This window comes from Tupaia chinensis, unplaced genomic scaffold, assembly GCF_000334495.1.
Source record: "Tupaia chinensis unplaced genomic scaffold, TupChi_1.0 Scaffold145685_1, whole genome shotgun sequence".
NCBI classification, from domain to species: Eukaryota; Metazoa; Chordata; class Mammalia; order Scandentia; family Tupaiidae; genus Tupaia; species Tupaia belangeri.
Window position 1 is genome coordinate 464659 of NW_006205542.1, and position 18299 is coordinate 482957.

Below are 18299 nucleotides of genomic sequence, written 5' to 3' on the forward strand. Positions count from 1 at the left end.
CTCAAAAAAAAAAAAAAAAAAAGAGTCCTATACCTGGTGGCTTAAAAAACAGGCTGTGTGCCCAAAATACTCAGAGGAGAATGGAGAAGGGATTGTGGCATGGCCATCCTCCTGGTGGGTGATTTCTCACTCTCTGTGTTTCTGGCGAGTGCACAAGCCTACAGCAAAATTAAAAAGACTATAAATTTAAAAAAAAAAAAGAAAACCACAAAAGGTGTGTGTGTGCATTCCCAAAATCCTGACAGGAGGGGAAAACGGTGGGAAAAGGATTGTGGTGTGACCACATCCTATTGAAGGTGCTTCTCTGTTCTGTCTGTCTCTCTGGTGAGTGCATAGGCCTACTGACAATAAAAAAGAAAAGTATACATTTTTTTAAAGTTCATGGAAAAAAACAGTATGAAAAAATTATGCATAGGTTTCAGAAACGTTATGCCCTAAAATGAACTTGTACTTTATGAAATGAGCGTGTACATTTTTCCACAGACTTTTTGAAGTCTCCTGGCAATGCTGTGATTGTTCTGACCTGCTTAGGTGCCTGCAGGACTAGCTTCAGAGACTGCTCAGCATCAGGAGATGGGTAAGCCTTGCAGACTGGCACCTTGGGCAATAATGTGCAGCGATGCTCAGGGCCTAGGGCAAATTGTCTTTCCCCGCAGCAGAAAACAAAATATACGGGCTGAGTGTCAGATTTAACAATGAAGTGTCAATCCCCTTTTCTATTCCTTGGACTCTTACTCTGTTGCAGAGAAGATATCACTGAACACTGTTAACTCATTTGGAGCATATGACAAAATGTTTAAGGCTGCATCCTAAAGCATGTTTTCTCACCGGTTCCAAAACTAAATGTTCAGTACAGCTGTCCATCATTTCTATAAAACTAGCTGCTTCTGGCTGACGGAATACATGCTAAGACTGGTAAGTCCTGCAGGCATCAGTCCCTGTCTTACAGCTTTCACCGGAAAATGAGTTGCTCGGTAAGCAGCAATGCCATATGGGATGTTGTATAAGGTGTGGAGTATAAGGTATTCTGTAATTCCAAGATGGAGTGTGTAAAGAAGTATAAATCAAAGAAAGCAATCCAATCCCAGAATAATGTGTTCCTTTAAGAGCAAGTTGCTACCTCTGATATGGCAGGAGAATTCTATTGTAGTCAGACCTGCCACCCAGGCGACATAATACTGCCGGGAGCAAGTTGGTCACTGCAGTGGGCAAATGGTGGTGCTAGCAATTAGTCATGGCAGGGGAAAGATTATGTTTGAACCCCAGATGTGTGTGTGCACACATGCCCAAAGTCCTAAGAAGAGAATGGGGAAGGGATTGTGGCATAGCCATCTCCCGGGTATGGTTTCTCACTTTCTGTGTTTCTGTCTTTCTCTAGCAAGAGCATGCACCCTATAGCAAAAACAAAAAGTATCTAAATATATATATCTCCCCAATCCCAATCATCCCTCTCTCTATATACATAAATATATATATATAATACACACATAAGTGCAAATGTGTGTGTGTGCGTGTGTATGTATGTATACACATTTATCTCCATTCTTGCCACCATGACCACATTGTTAGTTGGCCCACTGAGCGAGCAAAAAGCTGGGGAGGAGAGGGAGGCTGACCGATGTCCACAGAGAGGGTCATCATGGTAGGCAGCCCTGTGTAATCCTTCTCTCTTTGAGTGCGCCAGACTTGATAGCATGCAGCAAACATCACTACCAAGGTTAGATTACAAAAAAAGACTGTGGCTTCCATCTTGAGTGGTCTTTTTTGCTCTTTGGTTTAGTCATTCTGTGAAAAGCCAGAGGCCATGTTGTGAGATGATCTCTGTAGAAGCATTGAACTAAGAGGTCTCCAGTCCAGACGTCTAGAACTAAATCCTGCTGATGTAAGCAAGCTCAGAAGCAGATCCTCCCTGAGGCATGCCTTCATTTGAGACTAGAACCCCACCCAGTTGCTTGGCTGCAGCCTTACTGAAGACCTGGAGCCAAAGGCACTCCAAATTCATGACCCACAGAAATGTGAGAGTAACTATTAATTGTTTTAAGCCATTAAATTTTAGAATAACTCGTTAGGCACTAATAGATAACTAATACAATAATCTTGTTCTGATTAAGAGCCCTTCTACAATACGAGCTTTTTTTTTTTTTTCCTTTGGTTTCCAATGGGGCCCAAATATTCTCATGATTTGGGGCCATTTTGAGTGTTACAATTCCAAACAACTGTTCCAAAACCTCTACATTCTCAGCCCTGACTCACTGCCTATAAAAATAAATAGATATTCATCTATCTCAAGCCATATCTCCTAAGTAGGCAAGATAAACTAAATTCTGCCCTCTGGGAAGTTTCTTCTTTTCCCTCAGGTGTTCCTCGAGGGCCTTTATTAAATAGGACTCTGAATACCAATGCCAGCTGGGTCAGTTTATTGAATAAAGCCATCCTTAATCTAGCTTTGTTTTTTTTCCTCAGTCAAGTGACCTCAAAGAACTAATTATTAAGCTACAGATACAAGCTAAGAGTCAAAAGCATGACCTCAGAAGTGTGAGCTACCTGCTATTGAAAATTGCTCCAGTATGGTATCTGTACATACCACTGTTCTGTACGTACTGTGTTCTTTACCACTTCTTTGTAAAAAGGACTCTTTATCTACAAGGACCAGGTAACTACCTCAGTTCTTGATGAGAAACTCAGGTTGCATAGCCACATGATGTCACATGGTAAGATACTACCAAGACCCAATACCTAACCAGGACATCCTTTTTCTAAAAAAAAAAAAAAAAGAAAAGAAAAAGACAAAATTCTACTGCCTTCCACTGTAATTTTGTAAAACTTCCTTCACAGGTTGCATATAGTATCCTGAACTGCTGTGTATGCTCTGAACACCATAGGAATGGTGGGGATTTAAGGGTCAATTGGCAGACTCCTTGCCTTCAGCCTGGACCTAGTCTTGCTCTGCTCCTCACTCAGGAATGTCACCTTTCAGGTCATCTGGCCAGTGGGTCAGAACTAATGAATTAGGAGCTCACTAATCAGGAAGAGATTTAGGCCCAGCCTCCATGGCACAGTTAGTAACTTACTAACTTCACTGCTGGAAGTCACACAGTCATCCACAGATTCAGTTGTGATGTTTCAACCCTGCCATTTACAAACACCCAAGATGCTGTGAGATAGAGCATTAGGGGAGGGAAGGGGATCTTGAGTGATAAGCCCCTGTGGAGAGTGCTTCTTTCTCCTTCATGTGCATGCACTTATGAATAAAAGGGAAAGCAGTAAGAGAATCATGTTACCAGAGAGAGAGAAAAATGTGTTCGGCGTAAAAGGGACCTGCCAGGGACCAGCAAATGGCGTAAGGGCTAGGTCTCTGGACTCCCACACAGTTGACTGCGGTTGGAGTCCCAGACCTAAAGACTTAAAACTCACACCGGGCACGTGTACACCCAAAATCCTGAGAGGAGAATGAAGGTGAAGGGATTGCAGTGGGCCATCCCCCCTGCGGAGGTGATTTCTCGCTGTCTCTCTGTCTCTCCAACGAGCGCAAGTGCCTATAGCAAAAAGCTCTCTTAAAAAAAGGGGGGAGGACTCCCCCCCCCAAGAGAAATTTTGCTGCACAATGAAAAGGATAAATCAAATTATTGCCTCATCTCACTTCACCCATGATTTGGGTTATGGAATTTTTCATTTAATTATTTATTTATTTATTCATTCATTTATTTTACTTTGACCAGAGAGATACACAGAAAGAGAGAGGGAAAGTGAGAAAGCACCAAGCCACTAGGTCTAGAACTTGAACCATAGTCGGCCATGTGTGAGTATCCAGTGCCTTAACCACCATGCTGCCTGCTGGACCCCATGATTTTGGGATTTATTTATTTATGTATGTATGTATTTTAATTAATTTACATTCATTCACTGAGCATTGTCACAGCATACAAAATATGATGTCCCATCTAGAATATACTGCATAGTGGCTTAATCATACATGTTATCATCAATAATGTTCCATTTCTAGTTTCATATATATATATATATACACACACACACACATACACACACACGATATATATATTTTCCCCTATTTCTCACCCTCTGCCATTTCCCACCCTCCTCCCACACTAACTCTGATGTCTACAGTTGTTTCCCATACCTGTTTTCCTCCACGTTTTATTAAATCACAACGTTTCTTAAATAATATAACTCCTTTCAATAGCAAGTTCAGCTGATATATACAGATCTGTGAATACATGTCTGACTTTAGACATGAAACTGAGTAGAATGAATATACTATAAAGTAGCACCTAGCTGATGCTATATAGCTTACTAGTCATTAAATAGATATTTTTAGTATATTTTTTAATTTCAAGAAGAGCAGTTTTAACTAAAAAATCAAAGAAATGCTAACAAATTTAGCATAACTTGCTTAAAACTTAAAACCAGGAAACAAGTTAGGATTCTGTTTAAATAGTAAGTACATGAATCTATCAGCAGCTCAAGATAGAACAAAATTCCTTAAAACGGGAAAACAAAGCCTAGAAGAAAATCAGCAGTGTTTTAGTCAAAAGTCATAAAATGCTATTTCACCAGGTCAGTCTCATGTACTTTATCTTCTGTTGTGGTCTGATCTTCCTGATTAAATTCTGGGATATAATAGTCAACTCCAGACTTGTCCCTACGATTAAGTTGACCATTTTCTTAGTTTTTGACTGTGTGTCTGTATTTAATTTTCCTGGTATAGCACTCTCTTGAGAACTTCTTGGAGATCTGGTCTGATGTTGGTAAATTCTTTCAGGTTTTGTTATCTGAGAATGTTCTTGTCTTTTCTTCCCATATAAAGGATAATCTTGCTGGATACAGTATTCTTGGTTGAAATTACTTTTCCCTTAACACTTTGAACAGATTTTCCCATTCTTTCCTCGCTCTCATTGTTTCCAGTGAGAGGCCTGCTGTCACCCTGATGGGATATCCTTTGTAGGTAAATTGATGTTTCTCTCTTGCCAATCTTAGTATCTTGTCTCTGTCTGTGGTTTTGGTCAATCTGGCTATAATGTGTCATACAGAAGATCTTCTTGGGTTGTTCTATTTGGGGTTCTTTTTATTTCTTGGGACTGGAAAATACAAGTATCTCTCTAGGTTTGGAAAGTTTTCTTGCAGGATTTCATGGAATAGATTATCAATGCCCTTATGAGTTTCTTCTTCTGGGATATTAATTATCCAGATGTTTGGACATATTATTATTATTTTGGGGGCAATCTTCTCAGTCTTCGTCCTGGATTTTTCTAGGTCAGTGATTCTATCTTCTACATCTGAGATTTGGTTTTCTGTATGATCTAGTCTGCTTTTAATACTTTCAAGGGAGGTTTTGACTTCCTGTATTATAGCTTTCATCTCTAAGAAGTCCACTTGATTCTCTTTTATAGTGTGTATTTCCTCTTTTAGATCTTGCAAGAATTTCTTCACCTCCTGGAACTCATCAGCTCCTTTCTCCTGCATCTTCTGCAGCTCATTGTCTCTCTTCTCTTCTATCTCTGCTAGCTTTTCACTATGAATATTCTAAATTCTTTATCTGACATTTCCATAAACTTCATTGTACTGTCTGAGGATGAAGAAGAGTTATTCTTTTCCCTTGGAGGAGAGGTATTTTCTTGCTTTCCGATATTTCTTGTGACTCTGCGGTGATTTCTAGTCATCCGCTTCCTAATTCTTGAAGTTCAATCTGAGCGTTCAGAGGCGTGCCGGAGGAGGTGATCTGCAATCTCTCTTCTGTTCCATTTTTCACTCTTTGTGCATCTGATTCAGTGGAAATTGAGGAATATTCTGACCCTAATCGTATTCAGATGTTTGGATCCTGTTCACTTGAACCTGTCTAGACACTTAGTGCATATAGGCTGAGCAGCCAAGGAATAAAGATAAAGAGAAAAGAAAACGAATCGGAGAAGAGGAAAGAAGATGACAAAATAAAATAAAAAAGAAAGAAAACAAAAGATAATAAAAAAACTTTAGATTTTTAATTTTAAAAAGCAGAAAATCTTCATTTTTAGTCAATGAAAGCAGTATTTCACAGTTCAAGTTCAGTATCCATCTCAGAATGGGCCTGGTTTTGTGCTTTTCCTAAATGGGATGAGGAAAGGCACAAATTAGCACAGTAAAGGAGGGGCTTGAGAGTCCAGAGAATACTTTACCTTAAAATTTTTTTTAATTAAAAAAATAATAAAAGACCTAGGGAGACTGAGAAAAACAGAGAGAGGAGCGGAGACAGAGTTATTCCTGCCCACTAGAAATGAACCTGGAGGGAGAAGTCTTAGAAAATCTTCATTTTTTTGTCAATGAAAGCAATATTTCACAGCTCAAGTTCAGTATCCATCTCACGATGAGTCTCCGCTTGTGATTTGGGATTTTAATCCACTTGGGTTCAGGGTGGTTTAGTCATTATTTGCAAGACAGTCCAGACACTCCCTGCTCCTCTTTTGCTAGCCTGGAATGTGGAGGTGGGAATCTTAGTGCAGGCTTCAGGGAGACCCCGCCCCAGGCCTCGCCCACCCGCGGACGCCACGCCCCACCTTGCAGGCTCCGCCCCATCTTTCTCGAAGGACGGCCTGGGACATCACCACTGCTTACCCGCCAAGTCGGCTGCGCCTGCGCGGACGCTGCGGCAGTCGGCGCCATGACTGCATCTGGGGTCTCTTGGCTGTTTGGCCGCCTCCCGGCCTCGGCTAGAAGAGCGGCAAGTAAGGCACCTGCCCGGGACTGAGGTCGCAGCGGGGTCCTGAAGGCCCGGGCGCCACGAGAAGCGCCTCCAGCGGGGGAAGTCGCGTGTGGCCCGGGCCTCCGAGGGCGTTGAGCTTCTGCCGAGTTCCTTTCTTCAGCTTGGCCTTTGGCGCCGTGGCGGGGCTCTCAGGGCTGGGCCTGGGGCCGGAAGGTCGCCCCGGCGCGTCCCACGCGGACGTCCGCTTCCTCCCGGCCTCTGCCCTTGCTTGGGGTCGCAAACCTTTTGGGCTGTTTATGTAGAAGCTGCAGGCCCTTTGATGCCTGTGAGAAAACTGGAAGAGAAGGAAGAAGGCCTTTGAGGAATGAAAGTCATTTATTGACTTGAATTTGCAGCAGTTCACAGTAAAACAAAAAAATAAATCTTCGAAAAGTGCAGAAGTGGGCCAAATACAAATAAGTCTAATAAATATTCAGTGAAACTAGGAATTGTGCATACAAAAAAAGCATGCGTGCTTTCAGTAGAAAACAATATTAGACCTTTTTCTGTTAAGAGTCTTAATATATTAGTTAGCAACCCACAGATGTGTTAAATATAATTTTAGTCTATGCTATCCTAGGAAAATATGTGTGACTTGAAAACATAACTGCCCTCATAGTAAGTTCCTCAGAGTTCTATAATCATTTTCTCCAAACATAAGCATATTGCTTGTTATCTAAGAAATTTTTAAATGATCCGGAAATGAATACTACAGAAATAAAAGTTCCACCTTATCTAAATCCTAAGGCAATAGCTGTTTAAAATCTTGTTGAGTTCATTCAGCCTCTCATTTTTAATGAAGCAATTATGAAATATTTGATACCAAAAAAAGGGTATAGCACATATGTAAATTATGAAGCAGAACCAATATCTATGAACCCATTCTCAATTTAAAGAAACAAACGGCATTTTCAAGGAGCTTCCTTGTGGACTGCTTGGTGATGTAATTGTTTAATTTTGCATGTTTTAGATGTTTATAAATGTGGTTTGGTATCCTTTATATTTTGTCTTTTTTTCCAGCTAACATGTTTTAAGATTGAGCCCTATTGCTACATGAAGTTGTAATTATTTAACTGTTGACTATGTGATACATTTTCCATTTTCCTTCACAATGGACATTTGGGTAGTTCTGGAAACATTCCTGTGTAAATTACTAGTGCTCTAGTGCAAGGCATAGAATTTCTGGACTATAGTATGGACCTATTCAATTTTACAGTATGATTCCAAGTTTAAAGGCATATGAATATATTAAAAATGATAAGGAAAATAATTATTTTTAAAGTAGAATAAACAACTTCTATTTTTCTTTTATCTCTTATTGGTTTAGGATCACGCCCCCTGTATCACTCTTTGAGGAAAACAAGTTCTTCTCAAGAAAGAAACCCTGAACCTGTCAAACAATCCCTCAAGAAACCAAAGTTACCAGAAGGTCGTTTTGATGCACCGGAAGATTCCAATTTAGAGAAAGAACCACTAGAAAGTGAGTACAGTAGTCCCCTCAGTTTACTTTTTATTTTCACTTTTTGTGCTTTCAGTTAATTATAGTGAACCACAGTCAAAATATAATACAATAAGATGTTTTGAGAGAGAAGCCAGACAGTGGCACTGTGGTAGTGCAACACTTTGTAATGTTGACCCACGTGGTTTGCATCCCGAGAGCTTCCTATACACACGAGTCATGTGGACGTGTGCCTGTGATCCAGGCTGGCTGAAGCCGGAGGTGAACTGCAACATGAAAACCCCCGTGGGCCTGCTTGTCTCACTCTTTCTCTCTCTCATGGAAAAAATAAATAAATTTTATATTTTGAGAGAGAGACAGAGACCGTATTCACATAACTTTTATTATAATATAATCTTACAGTTATTCTATTTTATTAGTGTTCCTTGTTAAATCTCTTACTCTGGCCAATTTATAAATTAAGCTTTATCATAGTAACATATAGGGGGAAAATGTTATATATAAGGTCCAGTACTATCCAATTTTTCTCACTCACTGGGGGGGGTGTCTTTGAACATATGTTGTATGAATAAAGGTTCACTGTATAATAAAACTTTGTTCTTCATTTTTGAAGTATTGAAGTGTTTTAGTTACTGAGAAAATAAATAACAGAAATATTTATTGCTTACAATTCCTTATTACTAATAACAAAGCATATTTAAACAATGAGTAAAATCACCATATTGATTATCTATATATGTGAATTTGTTTTGTTTTTAAATTGCCAGAGGGCATGTGTGCTTGCTAGAAACAGAGAGACAGAGAGTGATGTAGAGGGAGAAAGCACTCCCTGGGGTGCATGGTGTGTGATCATGCTGCAATTCTTTCTCCTCTGTTTTTCCACCATGTCAGAATTTTGGGCACACATCCACACATGCCAAGGGTATTTTTCAAGCTATTGGGACAAGAATTCCAACCATATAGTCAGTCATGTAGAATCCAGCTTCCTCAATTGCTAGGCCATGGGGTTTGCCCAGTTTTTTTTGTGTGTGTGTTTTTTTTTTTTTTTTAAATGAGGTTTCTAAGGTCCAGAAAGTATTTGATTTTGTGATTGTTTTACTTATAATAACTATTATGCACTTGACAGAATATGTAAGTTAATATCTTCTTTGCTATAAATAACAGAAATGGATTTGAACAAACCTAAGCAAGAGGTAGAATAGATTGTTTTAGGGTTTAGGATGAAGGTGAAGCACCCAAACGAGTGATACTTCCAGGCCCTAGAAAAGTCTAGAACCTCAGGATTAAACACAGTATAGACACTAGGATATTCTCCTTCATTCTCTTATCTCTAGTCACTTTTCTCCATTGTTTTCTATCTAATTTCTCAGTCCACTGGGCAGAAGTTAACTGTTTCTAGGGCCTGCCTCCTCAGATGATTTTAAATATTACACATTTGGGGCTGACCCTGCAGCCTGGTGGTTAAGGGCGCTAGAGCCCACATGGCTGACTGTACAGTTCAAGTCTTGGCCCTAGCAGCTTAAAAAAAATCCTGATAGGATGGAGAAATGGAGAAGGGATTGCAGCATGACCATGCCCCCTGAGGGGGATGCTTTCTCTCTCTTCCTCTCTCTCTGATGAGTATATGTGCCTTCTGACAAATTAAAAAAATAAAAGTAAATGTCACATGTATTCACATGATCACATATTTACACCTCTAGTCAGACATCTCTCCTGAGCTTTACCTTCCCATTCCCAGTTGTCTTCTGAACCACTTCCTTTGCTTATGCCATATATTTTAAACTAGTATTTCTTAAGCTAAACTCATCCAACACCCATTGTTTCCAGTCATTTTGACTGATAACAGCAGCCCAACCCCATATTTTCCTCTATCCTCTGGGTTCTCAATCCACCCCATATCCCAATTCACCCATGCCTGAAATCTGGGGATAATCCATCACTTCTGCCTCTCCCTGTCTCCTGAATCCTATCACTAACCAAGTCCTGCTGATTCTACTTTGTTAATTATTGCTCAAATTCATTTCCTCTTACTCATACTATGAAAAAGCCCAAATTCAGACTGTCTTTAACCCTGCTTGCCTCCTCACAAGCCTCCCTGCTTCCTTATTTACTATTCTAGTTCTACCTCACTGCTATGTACTTCATTCTAAGAAAAATATATGGGTTGTTCCTTTCCAGAGAGTGTATTTCATTATTCAGATAAAGGAAAATGTTCGTAGCTCAGCACCCTGTTTGATACAAGATAAATTTTAAAAAGAAGGATGAGGGACCAGCAGTTAGCATAATGGCTATGTTGCTGGACTCCTACGTAGTTGACCGTGGTTTGCGTCCCGGACCCAGTGGCTTAAACTCACGCCAGGCGCATGTGCCTGCGTGCCCAAGATCCCGAGAGGAGAATGGAGGAGAAGGGATTGCGGCGTGGCCATCCCCCCAGGGGGTGATTTCTCGCTTTCTATCTCTCTGTTTCTCTCTGTCTGGCTGGCGAGTGCACACGCCCTATAGCAAAAACCTCTCAAAAAAAAAAAAAAAAAGAAGGATGAGATACATAAATTTGAATAGGGCATCATGTGTTAACTAGCATGAAAGATATATATAGAAAAAAGGTCAGGGAAAGGAGACAAAAGAGATAATATTTAAGCTGTTTTTGTTTTTTAAGAATTATTTTTATTTAACTTTATTTATTTATTTTAATTTGACCAGAGAGGGACAGAGAGAGGGAGAAGGCGACAAAGTGAGAAAGCAAGCCATCAGGTCTGGGACTAGAACCACCGTCAGCTATTTGGGAGTCCAGTGCCCCTAACAACGCCACTTGCCGGCCCCTTAAGCTAGATTTTGATGGAAAAATAAAATCTTGATAAATAAATAAGGTGTGATGGAAAGATATTTCAAAAGAAAGGGATGAGTAAAGACAAAGAGGTTGTGGAACATGACACATGCAAAAACACAGCTAATGGGGCTCTTGACTTCAGCATAAAGTATGTATATGCAGTGGGTTAATAGAATATAAGGATAAAAAGATATCTTTAGCTCAAATCTGGGAGCCCTCGAACTGTCAAGTTACAGAATAAAGGGTTTGTGCACTGTGGAGATTATTTTAATCAATTTATTGAAGTATAATTTGCATATAGTAAAATTCAGCCATTTTAAGTGTACAGTTCAGTGAGTTTTAACAATGTCATATAGACTGGGACCAGCAGTTGGTGTGATGGCTATGTCGCTGAATTCCCATGTAGCCTACTGTGGTTCGAGTCCTGGACCCAGTGGTTTAAACTCACGCCGAGTGTGTTTGCGTGCGTGCCCAGGATCCCGAGAGAAAATGGAGGAGAAGGGATTTCAGTGTGGCCATCCCCCCTGGGGGATGATTTCTCGCTTTTTGTCTCTGTCTCTCTCTGTCTTTTTGGTGAGCACACGTACCCTATAACAACAACAACAAAAAAAAACCTTAAAAATAACAAACAAACCAGTGTCATATAGACAAATACGAAATAGAGAACAGTTCCATCCATTTAATAGTTACCATGTGCCTTTTGTTAGTCAATCCCATTCTTATTTTCTCTTTACAACCATTGATCTGTTCTCTATCTATATTTTGCTTTTTCAAGGATTTTCATATAGTAAGTAGTCTTTTGTGTCTGCTTTCTTTCACCTAGCATAATGTGGAGAAGGAATCCTGTTTTAGGAACATTAATTCAGTCTCTGTGCAGGTTAGGCTGGAACTGTGGAAGTTAGAACACAGAAATAGGAGTTAGAAAACTACTGTTCTACAGTGGAACATTGAGAGATGAACCAGGGTGGTTGTAGTACTGGAGAATAAAAAGGTTTATAATGAGGACAAGACAAATAAGAGGAAGAGGAGAGATGGAAAGATAGGAAGTCATGGTCAGAAAAGAAAGAGCTCAAGAGTGTAGGATTTAGAGAAGGAACAACTAAAAGAGGTCCAAGTGATGAGAGTGGAGCTGAAGATCACTAAGAAAGATCATTGGGAGCCTCTGTGGCCTCAATGTGTGATGATTCATTAGTGTGGATATTGATTTTGGGGATGATAGGTATAGAGAAATGAAACTAAAAACCAGATGGTGTTCCCATCCACAAAGATAGAAGAGTCTTTGAGTCGATTATAAAGGTAGAAAAAAGCACTGGACAAGTGCATGGTATGGAATTCAACAAAAGGAAAGGCTATAGAGGTTTGGTGTTATAATGAGAAGCTGGAAGTAGCAGTGAAGAAACACAGACATCATCCACCTGTTGTTTCATCCCTGGTGATGAGGACTGGATTCCATCTATCCCCTCTCAATTATATGTTGAAGCCCTTAACTCCAATGTAATGTTATCTGTAATATGTCCTTTGGGAGAGAATTAGGTTTACATGAGGTCATGAGTGTGGGACTCATTATGATGGGAATAATTCCCTTCTAAGGAGAGACACCAGAGAACTTGCTGTCTCTCTCTGCTATGTGAGGACACAGTGAGAAAGAAACATTTGTAAGCCAAGAAGAGAACCCTGACCATAACCCCACCATGCTAGGGTCCTGATTTCATATTTCCAGCCCCCAGAAGTATAAGCAAATAGATTTCCATTTAAGCCTACTCAGTCTACTGTATTTTGTTACGGCATCCTAAACTGACTGAGACACTCAGTGACCCCAGAAACATGAGCGAAAGAAGAGCCTCCATTAGAGAGGCTTTCAGAGGAAGTCATAGAGTAGGGAAAAACCAACTTACAATTAAAAAGCATAGTTTTTTTGAAAACAGAATGATGATGCAGATGGGAGAAAGTATTCAAGGTAGAACAAGAATAAAAGAATAAGGGGATACCATAAGATTGTGACTAAAAGGACCCAGGAACTCCAGTTCTCCACAAAGAAAGAAAAGAACAGCATATAAATAGATGCTCTTTGAGTGAAATGTTTGAAGGAGAGCCCTGGAATTTATTAGAGAAACAGCTGAAGTCTTCTGAAGCACAAAGACTCTGAATGATAGCATAGAAGAGGAAGTTAAGCACCTGGAGGGGGATCAGGTTGCAACAAGGAAAGACTCCCCCTTTCTGGGGAAGGGTGAGCAAGAAATTTCCAGTGGGTCCCCCTTACCTCTGTGAATGAGAACAGTCCTATCTGTGCAAGAGCATTGCAGTCTCTATAAGCCTTGAGCCTCTTACAAGGATTCTTTAGAACGCTTGACTTCAAGGAAGTAAAGTGCACTGGATCACCGCCACCCCTTGAGCCTCAAGCTGCTACAGCGGTTCTCCATTTCGAAAATGAAAGTCACCAGTAGACTGAAACCTACTTGGAGGATCAATGGGCTTTGCATCTCTACATCGTTAAGTCTATGCCAATCCTATCATGTCCACACAAGCTGCTGAAGTGCTGCCACCTCAGGCAGACCTAGTGGTATGGCTGTGACCCTGGCACTTGGGCCTACACCAGCACCATACATTTCTTTCTTTCTTTTTGTTTCCAAGAGATTTTTGCTATTAGGGCATGTGCACTTGCCAGAGAGACAGACAGAGGCATAGAGGCAGAAAGCAAGAAAGATAATCCATGCAAGTGAAACCAAAAGTGAGCAGTAATTATACTGACATCAGATAAATAGACTTCAAATCAAAATCTATGAGAAGGTATAAAGAAGGTCATTGTATAGCAGTAAAGGGATCAATTCTGCAAGAAGATATAACAATTGTAAACATACACCCAACATCAGAGCATGCAGGTATATAAACTATGACTAGACATAAAGGGAAAAGATTGACTCCAATACAGTAATAGTTTTTTTTGTTTGTTTTTTTGCCTATTTTTTTTTTTTTAATTTGCTAGAGGGTGCTTTTGCATAGAGAGAGGGAAAGTGAGTACCACAACTCCTTCTCCAGTTTTCCTTCCTTTTGCAATTTTGGGCATGTTCCCAGCACATTTCTCAAGCTGCTTGGTCCAGGACTCAAACCATATACTCATCAACCCTATAAGATGCTTTAAATACTATGTCATAGGCTGGTCCAAGAGTTGGAGATTTTAAACCACACTCTCAGCATTGGACAGATTATCTAGATGGAAAATCAACAATGAAACATCAGCATTAAACTGCACCGTAGGCCAAATGGACCTGACAGACATTTACAGAACATTTTATCCAACAGTTCCAGAATACACATTATTCTCATTAGTACATGAGGTATTCTCCAGGATATATCAGGCCACAAGACAAGTTTAAAAACTTTTCAAGTATCCTTTCTGACCAAAATGTAATAAAACTAGAAATAAATAAGAGAAAACATGGAAAAAATTCAAATACATGGAAATTATACATGTTCCTGAATGACTACTGGGTTAATAAAATTAAGACGGGAATTTTTAAATTTCTCGAGATCAAATGGAGACATAGCATTACAAAACCTATACAGTATAGTTAAGGTAGTACTAAGATAGAAAGTTATAGCAATGCGCTCCTGTCAGAACAATAGAAAGATGGTGGACCAGCAGTTAGGGTAATGGCTGTGTCGCTGAACTCCCATGTAGTCGACCGCGTTTCGAGTCCCAGACCCGGTGCCTTAAACTCATGCCAGGCACATGTGCATGCTTGCCCAAGATCCTGAGAGAAGAATGGAGGAGAAGGGATTGCATCGTGGCCATCCCCCCTGGGGGGTGAGTTCTCACTTTCTATCTCTCTGTCTCTCTCTGTCTTTCTGGCAAGCACACGTGCCCTATAGCAAAAACCTCTCAAGAAAAAAAAAAAAAAGAACAATACAAAGATGCTAAATAAATGACATAATGACATGTTTTAAGAAACTAGAAAAGTTGAGACCATCAGGTGGCATAGTGGTTGGAGCACTGGATACCCATAGCTGACCATGGTTTGAATCCCTGTCCAGGCAGTTTGCTTTCTCACTTCCCCTTTCTCTCTCTGGTGAACACACATGCCCTATAGCAAATTAAGTAATAATAATAAATAAAATTAAATAAATCTAATAAACACCTAGAAAAGCAAAAACAAACTAGTCCCAAAAGAAGCAAAAAAAAAAAAAGAAGAAATAAATGTAATAAAAAATAAATACAAAAGATCAATTAAAAAATGTTGGTTTTTGAAAGGATAAACAAAATTGACAAATTACTAGCAGGGCTAACATAAGGAAAAGAAAGAAGAGCCAAATAAATAAGATCAGAATGCAAAAGGAGACATTAAAACTGATACCACAGAAATACAAAATTTTGTTGTATATCAGCAAGCTGTATGCCAACAAACTTGAAAACCTAGAGGAGAGGGATAAATTCCTGGACATAAAAATCTATCAAAAGTAAATCAGGAAGGACAGAATGCCTGAACAGGTCAATGATAAGTAATGAGACTAAATCAGTTTATTAAAGTCTCCCAACAAAGAACTGCTCAGGGCTGGATGACTTCACTGCTGAATTCTATGAGACTTTGAAAGAACTAACTCCAAATCTTCTGCAAAAGATCCAAGCAAAGAGAATCCTCACAAACTTATCTTATGAGATTATCATTACTTGTTATCAAAACGAAGCAAGAATACAGCAACAGCAAAAAACTATAGACCAGTGTCCCTGATGAACACAAATGTAAAAATTCTCAGCAAAATGTTAGCAAACCAAAATCAGCAGTACATCAAAAAGATTATACACCACGATCAAGTAGGATTTATTCCAGGGATGCAATGATGATTCAGCACGGTATGGCGCATATGGTCGTTCATTCTCCTGTTTTACTAGTAACAAAACTAAGACATTGAGTCACAGTGACTCCTTCACACTAATCATGTTTCAGAACCTTCCAAGTCCTGTGAATTTGCGCTCTGTGTTCTTTGCGTCCCCTTCCTTCCATTTGAGTTCAGCTGCACATTCAAAGCTATGTGTTCTGGGGCTGAGGGTACTCCCAGAATACTGAGTCACTAAGGTTGGTAGTAAAGCTGATTGAATAAGAAAATTGTATCCTCAGTGATTCTTCAAACTCAGGAAAAGGAACAAATTTAGAGTTAACTTGAAGACTACATAGGCTGGCTGGTGGTTAAGGTGACTGGATCCCATGTGCCCCAATACAGGTTCGAGTCCTGGACTTTGTGGCTTCAGAAACATACTAGGCTCATGTGCATGTATGCCCAAAATCCTGAAAAGAGAATGGAAGGACTGAGGAGAAGGGATTGCAGCATGACCATCCCCCACGGGGGGGGCTGCTTGCTCACTTTCTTTCTCTCAGTCTGGTAAAATTGGGGGGGCGGGGGGAAGGTTTCATAATAATGTGGTCAGTAATACCTAAACTATTCAACTCTGTCTTCAAAATTGACAATAATGTTTTTTCTATCTCTATTGACTGATTTGTTTATATCTTCTGTCTGTCTTTAGAATTTCCAGATGATGTTAATCCAGTTACCAAAGAAAAAGGTGGACCCAGGGGCCCAGAACCTACCCGATATGGAGATTGGGAACGAAAAGGACGCTGTATTGATTTTTAAGTCATATCAGAATCATTTTCTGAATATGTACATCTGCGCTAACTTATTTATGATTTTTTTCTCTATATTCTTTAAGTCATATAATTTCTGTAATGTGCCTGAAATATATACATGATGGCTTTGAAAGAAAATATGCCATTATAAATTATGAAAAGGAAAATATATATCCATATTGGCACAGATTAGCTTAAATTTAAATGCACTGGGGTATATAAATTATGATTAGAGCTGCACACCTTTATTCTGTCACTTTTCAGTTAAGATTGCTTCTAAGATGCACATGCGAATAAAGTATTTTTTAGTGAAAAATAAAATAAATAAATAAAATTTAAGAGGCTACATCAACTAGATGATTACGTGCTATGTGTCTACTGTTTCACTACTATTTGAAGTATCTGACTACTGTGCTTTACTTTCCAACTTTCCCTCTCCATAGTATCATTCTTACAGTATCCATTTAGAGGTCAAATTCCAGGGAATTCTCAGAACATAGGATGGGCTGCAGGAAACAGTGATGGGGTCACCTACAGTGGAATGTGTGTGTAGTACCTATAAGCAAAGGTTGGTAGGCATAGGCCTAAATAGCATGAATCAGCTCAAAAGGTTATTCTTGGAAATGGAATGTAATGATTTTTCCTGCACACTCTTTGGAATGCTGAAGAGAAAGAACAAATAATGCATTGTAGTTTGAGATAGCCACAGTAGTGACAGAAAATCTTTAACTTGGAGCCATATTACTTGGGTTTAAATCCTGCCTCCACTACTCACTTTTACCTATATGATCTTGTGTAAGTTTTTTAACTATCTCTGTGTTTCAGTATCCTTGTGTGTATAAATTGGAGATAATTTCACCTCATAGGGCAGTTGAGAAATTTAAATACATGTGACTTCATTACATTTCTTCAGAGAAAAAAATAAAGAAGGTATATATATGTATGTATGTGTGTATGTATATGTGTGTGTGTGTGTATATGTGTGTGTGTATGTGTGTGTATACACATACCAAGAGAGAGAGAGCGAGAGAGAGGGAGAGGTTGATTATGAGGAACTGGCTCACATGAATCTAGAGGCTCAGAAGTCCAGTATTCTGCTGTCTGCCAGCTGGAGACTCAGGAAAGCTGGTAATGTGATTCAGTCCAGTTCAAAGGCCTAAGAACTAGGGGAGCCAGTGATGTAAATTCAGCCCTAGTACAGGAGAAGATAAAATGTCCTTGTTTAAGCAGTAAAGTAAGAAAAAAAAAGTTCCTCTTTCCTCTGCCTTCTGTTCTGTTCAGGCCTTCAGCAAATTGGATGATGCCAACAACACTGGAGAGAGCAATCTACTTTTCTGAGTCGACTAAGTCAAAAATCATTCTCATCCAGAAATGCCCTCACAGACACATCCAGAAACAAATTGTGGGGGTAGAAGGGTGTTTTGTTTCTGCTAGAGGGTGCATGTGCTTGCCAGAGAGATAATGAGACAAAACACCCCCATGGAGAATGATTATTCTACAATCCCTTCTTCTCCATCTCTCCCTCCTTTCGGGATTTTGGGCACACATACACACAGACCTGGCATGTTTCTCAAGCCACCAGGCCTGGGACTCAAACCAGCTGTTTTAATCACCAGACAGTGAAGGCAGTTCCATAAACAAATATTTGATCTTGGTACC

At 39.7% G+C, this 18299-nt stretch overlaps 1 protein-coding gene and 1 long non-coding RNA gene across 2 annotated transcripts in view; one reads left to right on the forward strand and one right to left on the reverse strand.

The window, feature by feature from the left end:
* Positions 1 to 6692, reverse strand: part of LOC102482523 (uncharacterized) — a 25508-nt gene extending 18816 nt beyond the window's left edge. Inside the window, exon 1 of the long non-coding RNA XR_337378.3 lies at positions 6607 to 6692. This is a non-coding gene — a long non-coding RNA (uncharacterized LOC102482523). The remainder of the gene's footprint in view (positions 1 to 6606) is intronic.
* SDHAF4 (succinate dehydrogenase complex assembly factor 4) lies at positions 6580 to 16948 on the forward strand. The gene is made up of 3 exons (XM_006168293.3): positions 6580 to 6716; positions 8061 to 8213; positions 16538 to 16948. Exons 1-3 carry the CDS (start codon positions 6653 to 6655, stop codon positions 16645 to 16647), a joined length of 327 nt encoding a protein of 108 aa, XP_006168355.1. The 5' UTR covers positions 6580 to 6652; the 3' UTR covers positions 16648 to 16948.
* The last annotated feature ends 1351 nt before the right edge of the window (positions 16949 to 18299 follow it).

What these genes read in the sequence shown, in the direction of transcription:
- SDHAF4 (XM_006168293.3), top strand. Translation starts at nt 6,653, where the DNA reads ATGACTGCATCTGGGGTCTCTTGGCTGTTTGGCCGCCTCCCGGCCTCG. An exon ending in CTCGGCTAGAAGAGCGGCAA is followed by an intron (nt 6,717 to 8,060) that starts GTAAGGCACCTG and finishes TTATTGGTTTAG; the next exon opens with GATCACGCCCCCTGTATCAC. An exon ending in AGAGAAAGAACCACTAGAAA is followed by an intron (nt 8,214 to 16,537) that starts GTGAGTACAGTA and finishes GTCTGTCTTTAG; the next exon opens with AATTTCCAGATGATGTTAAT.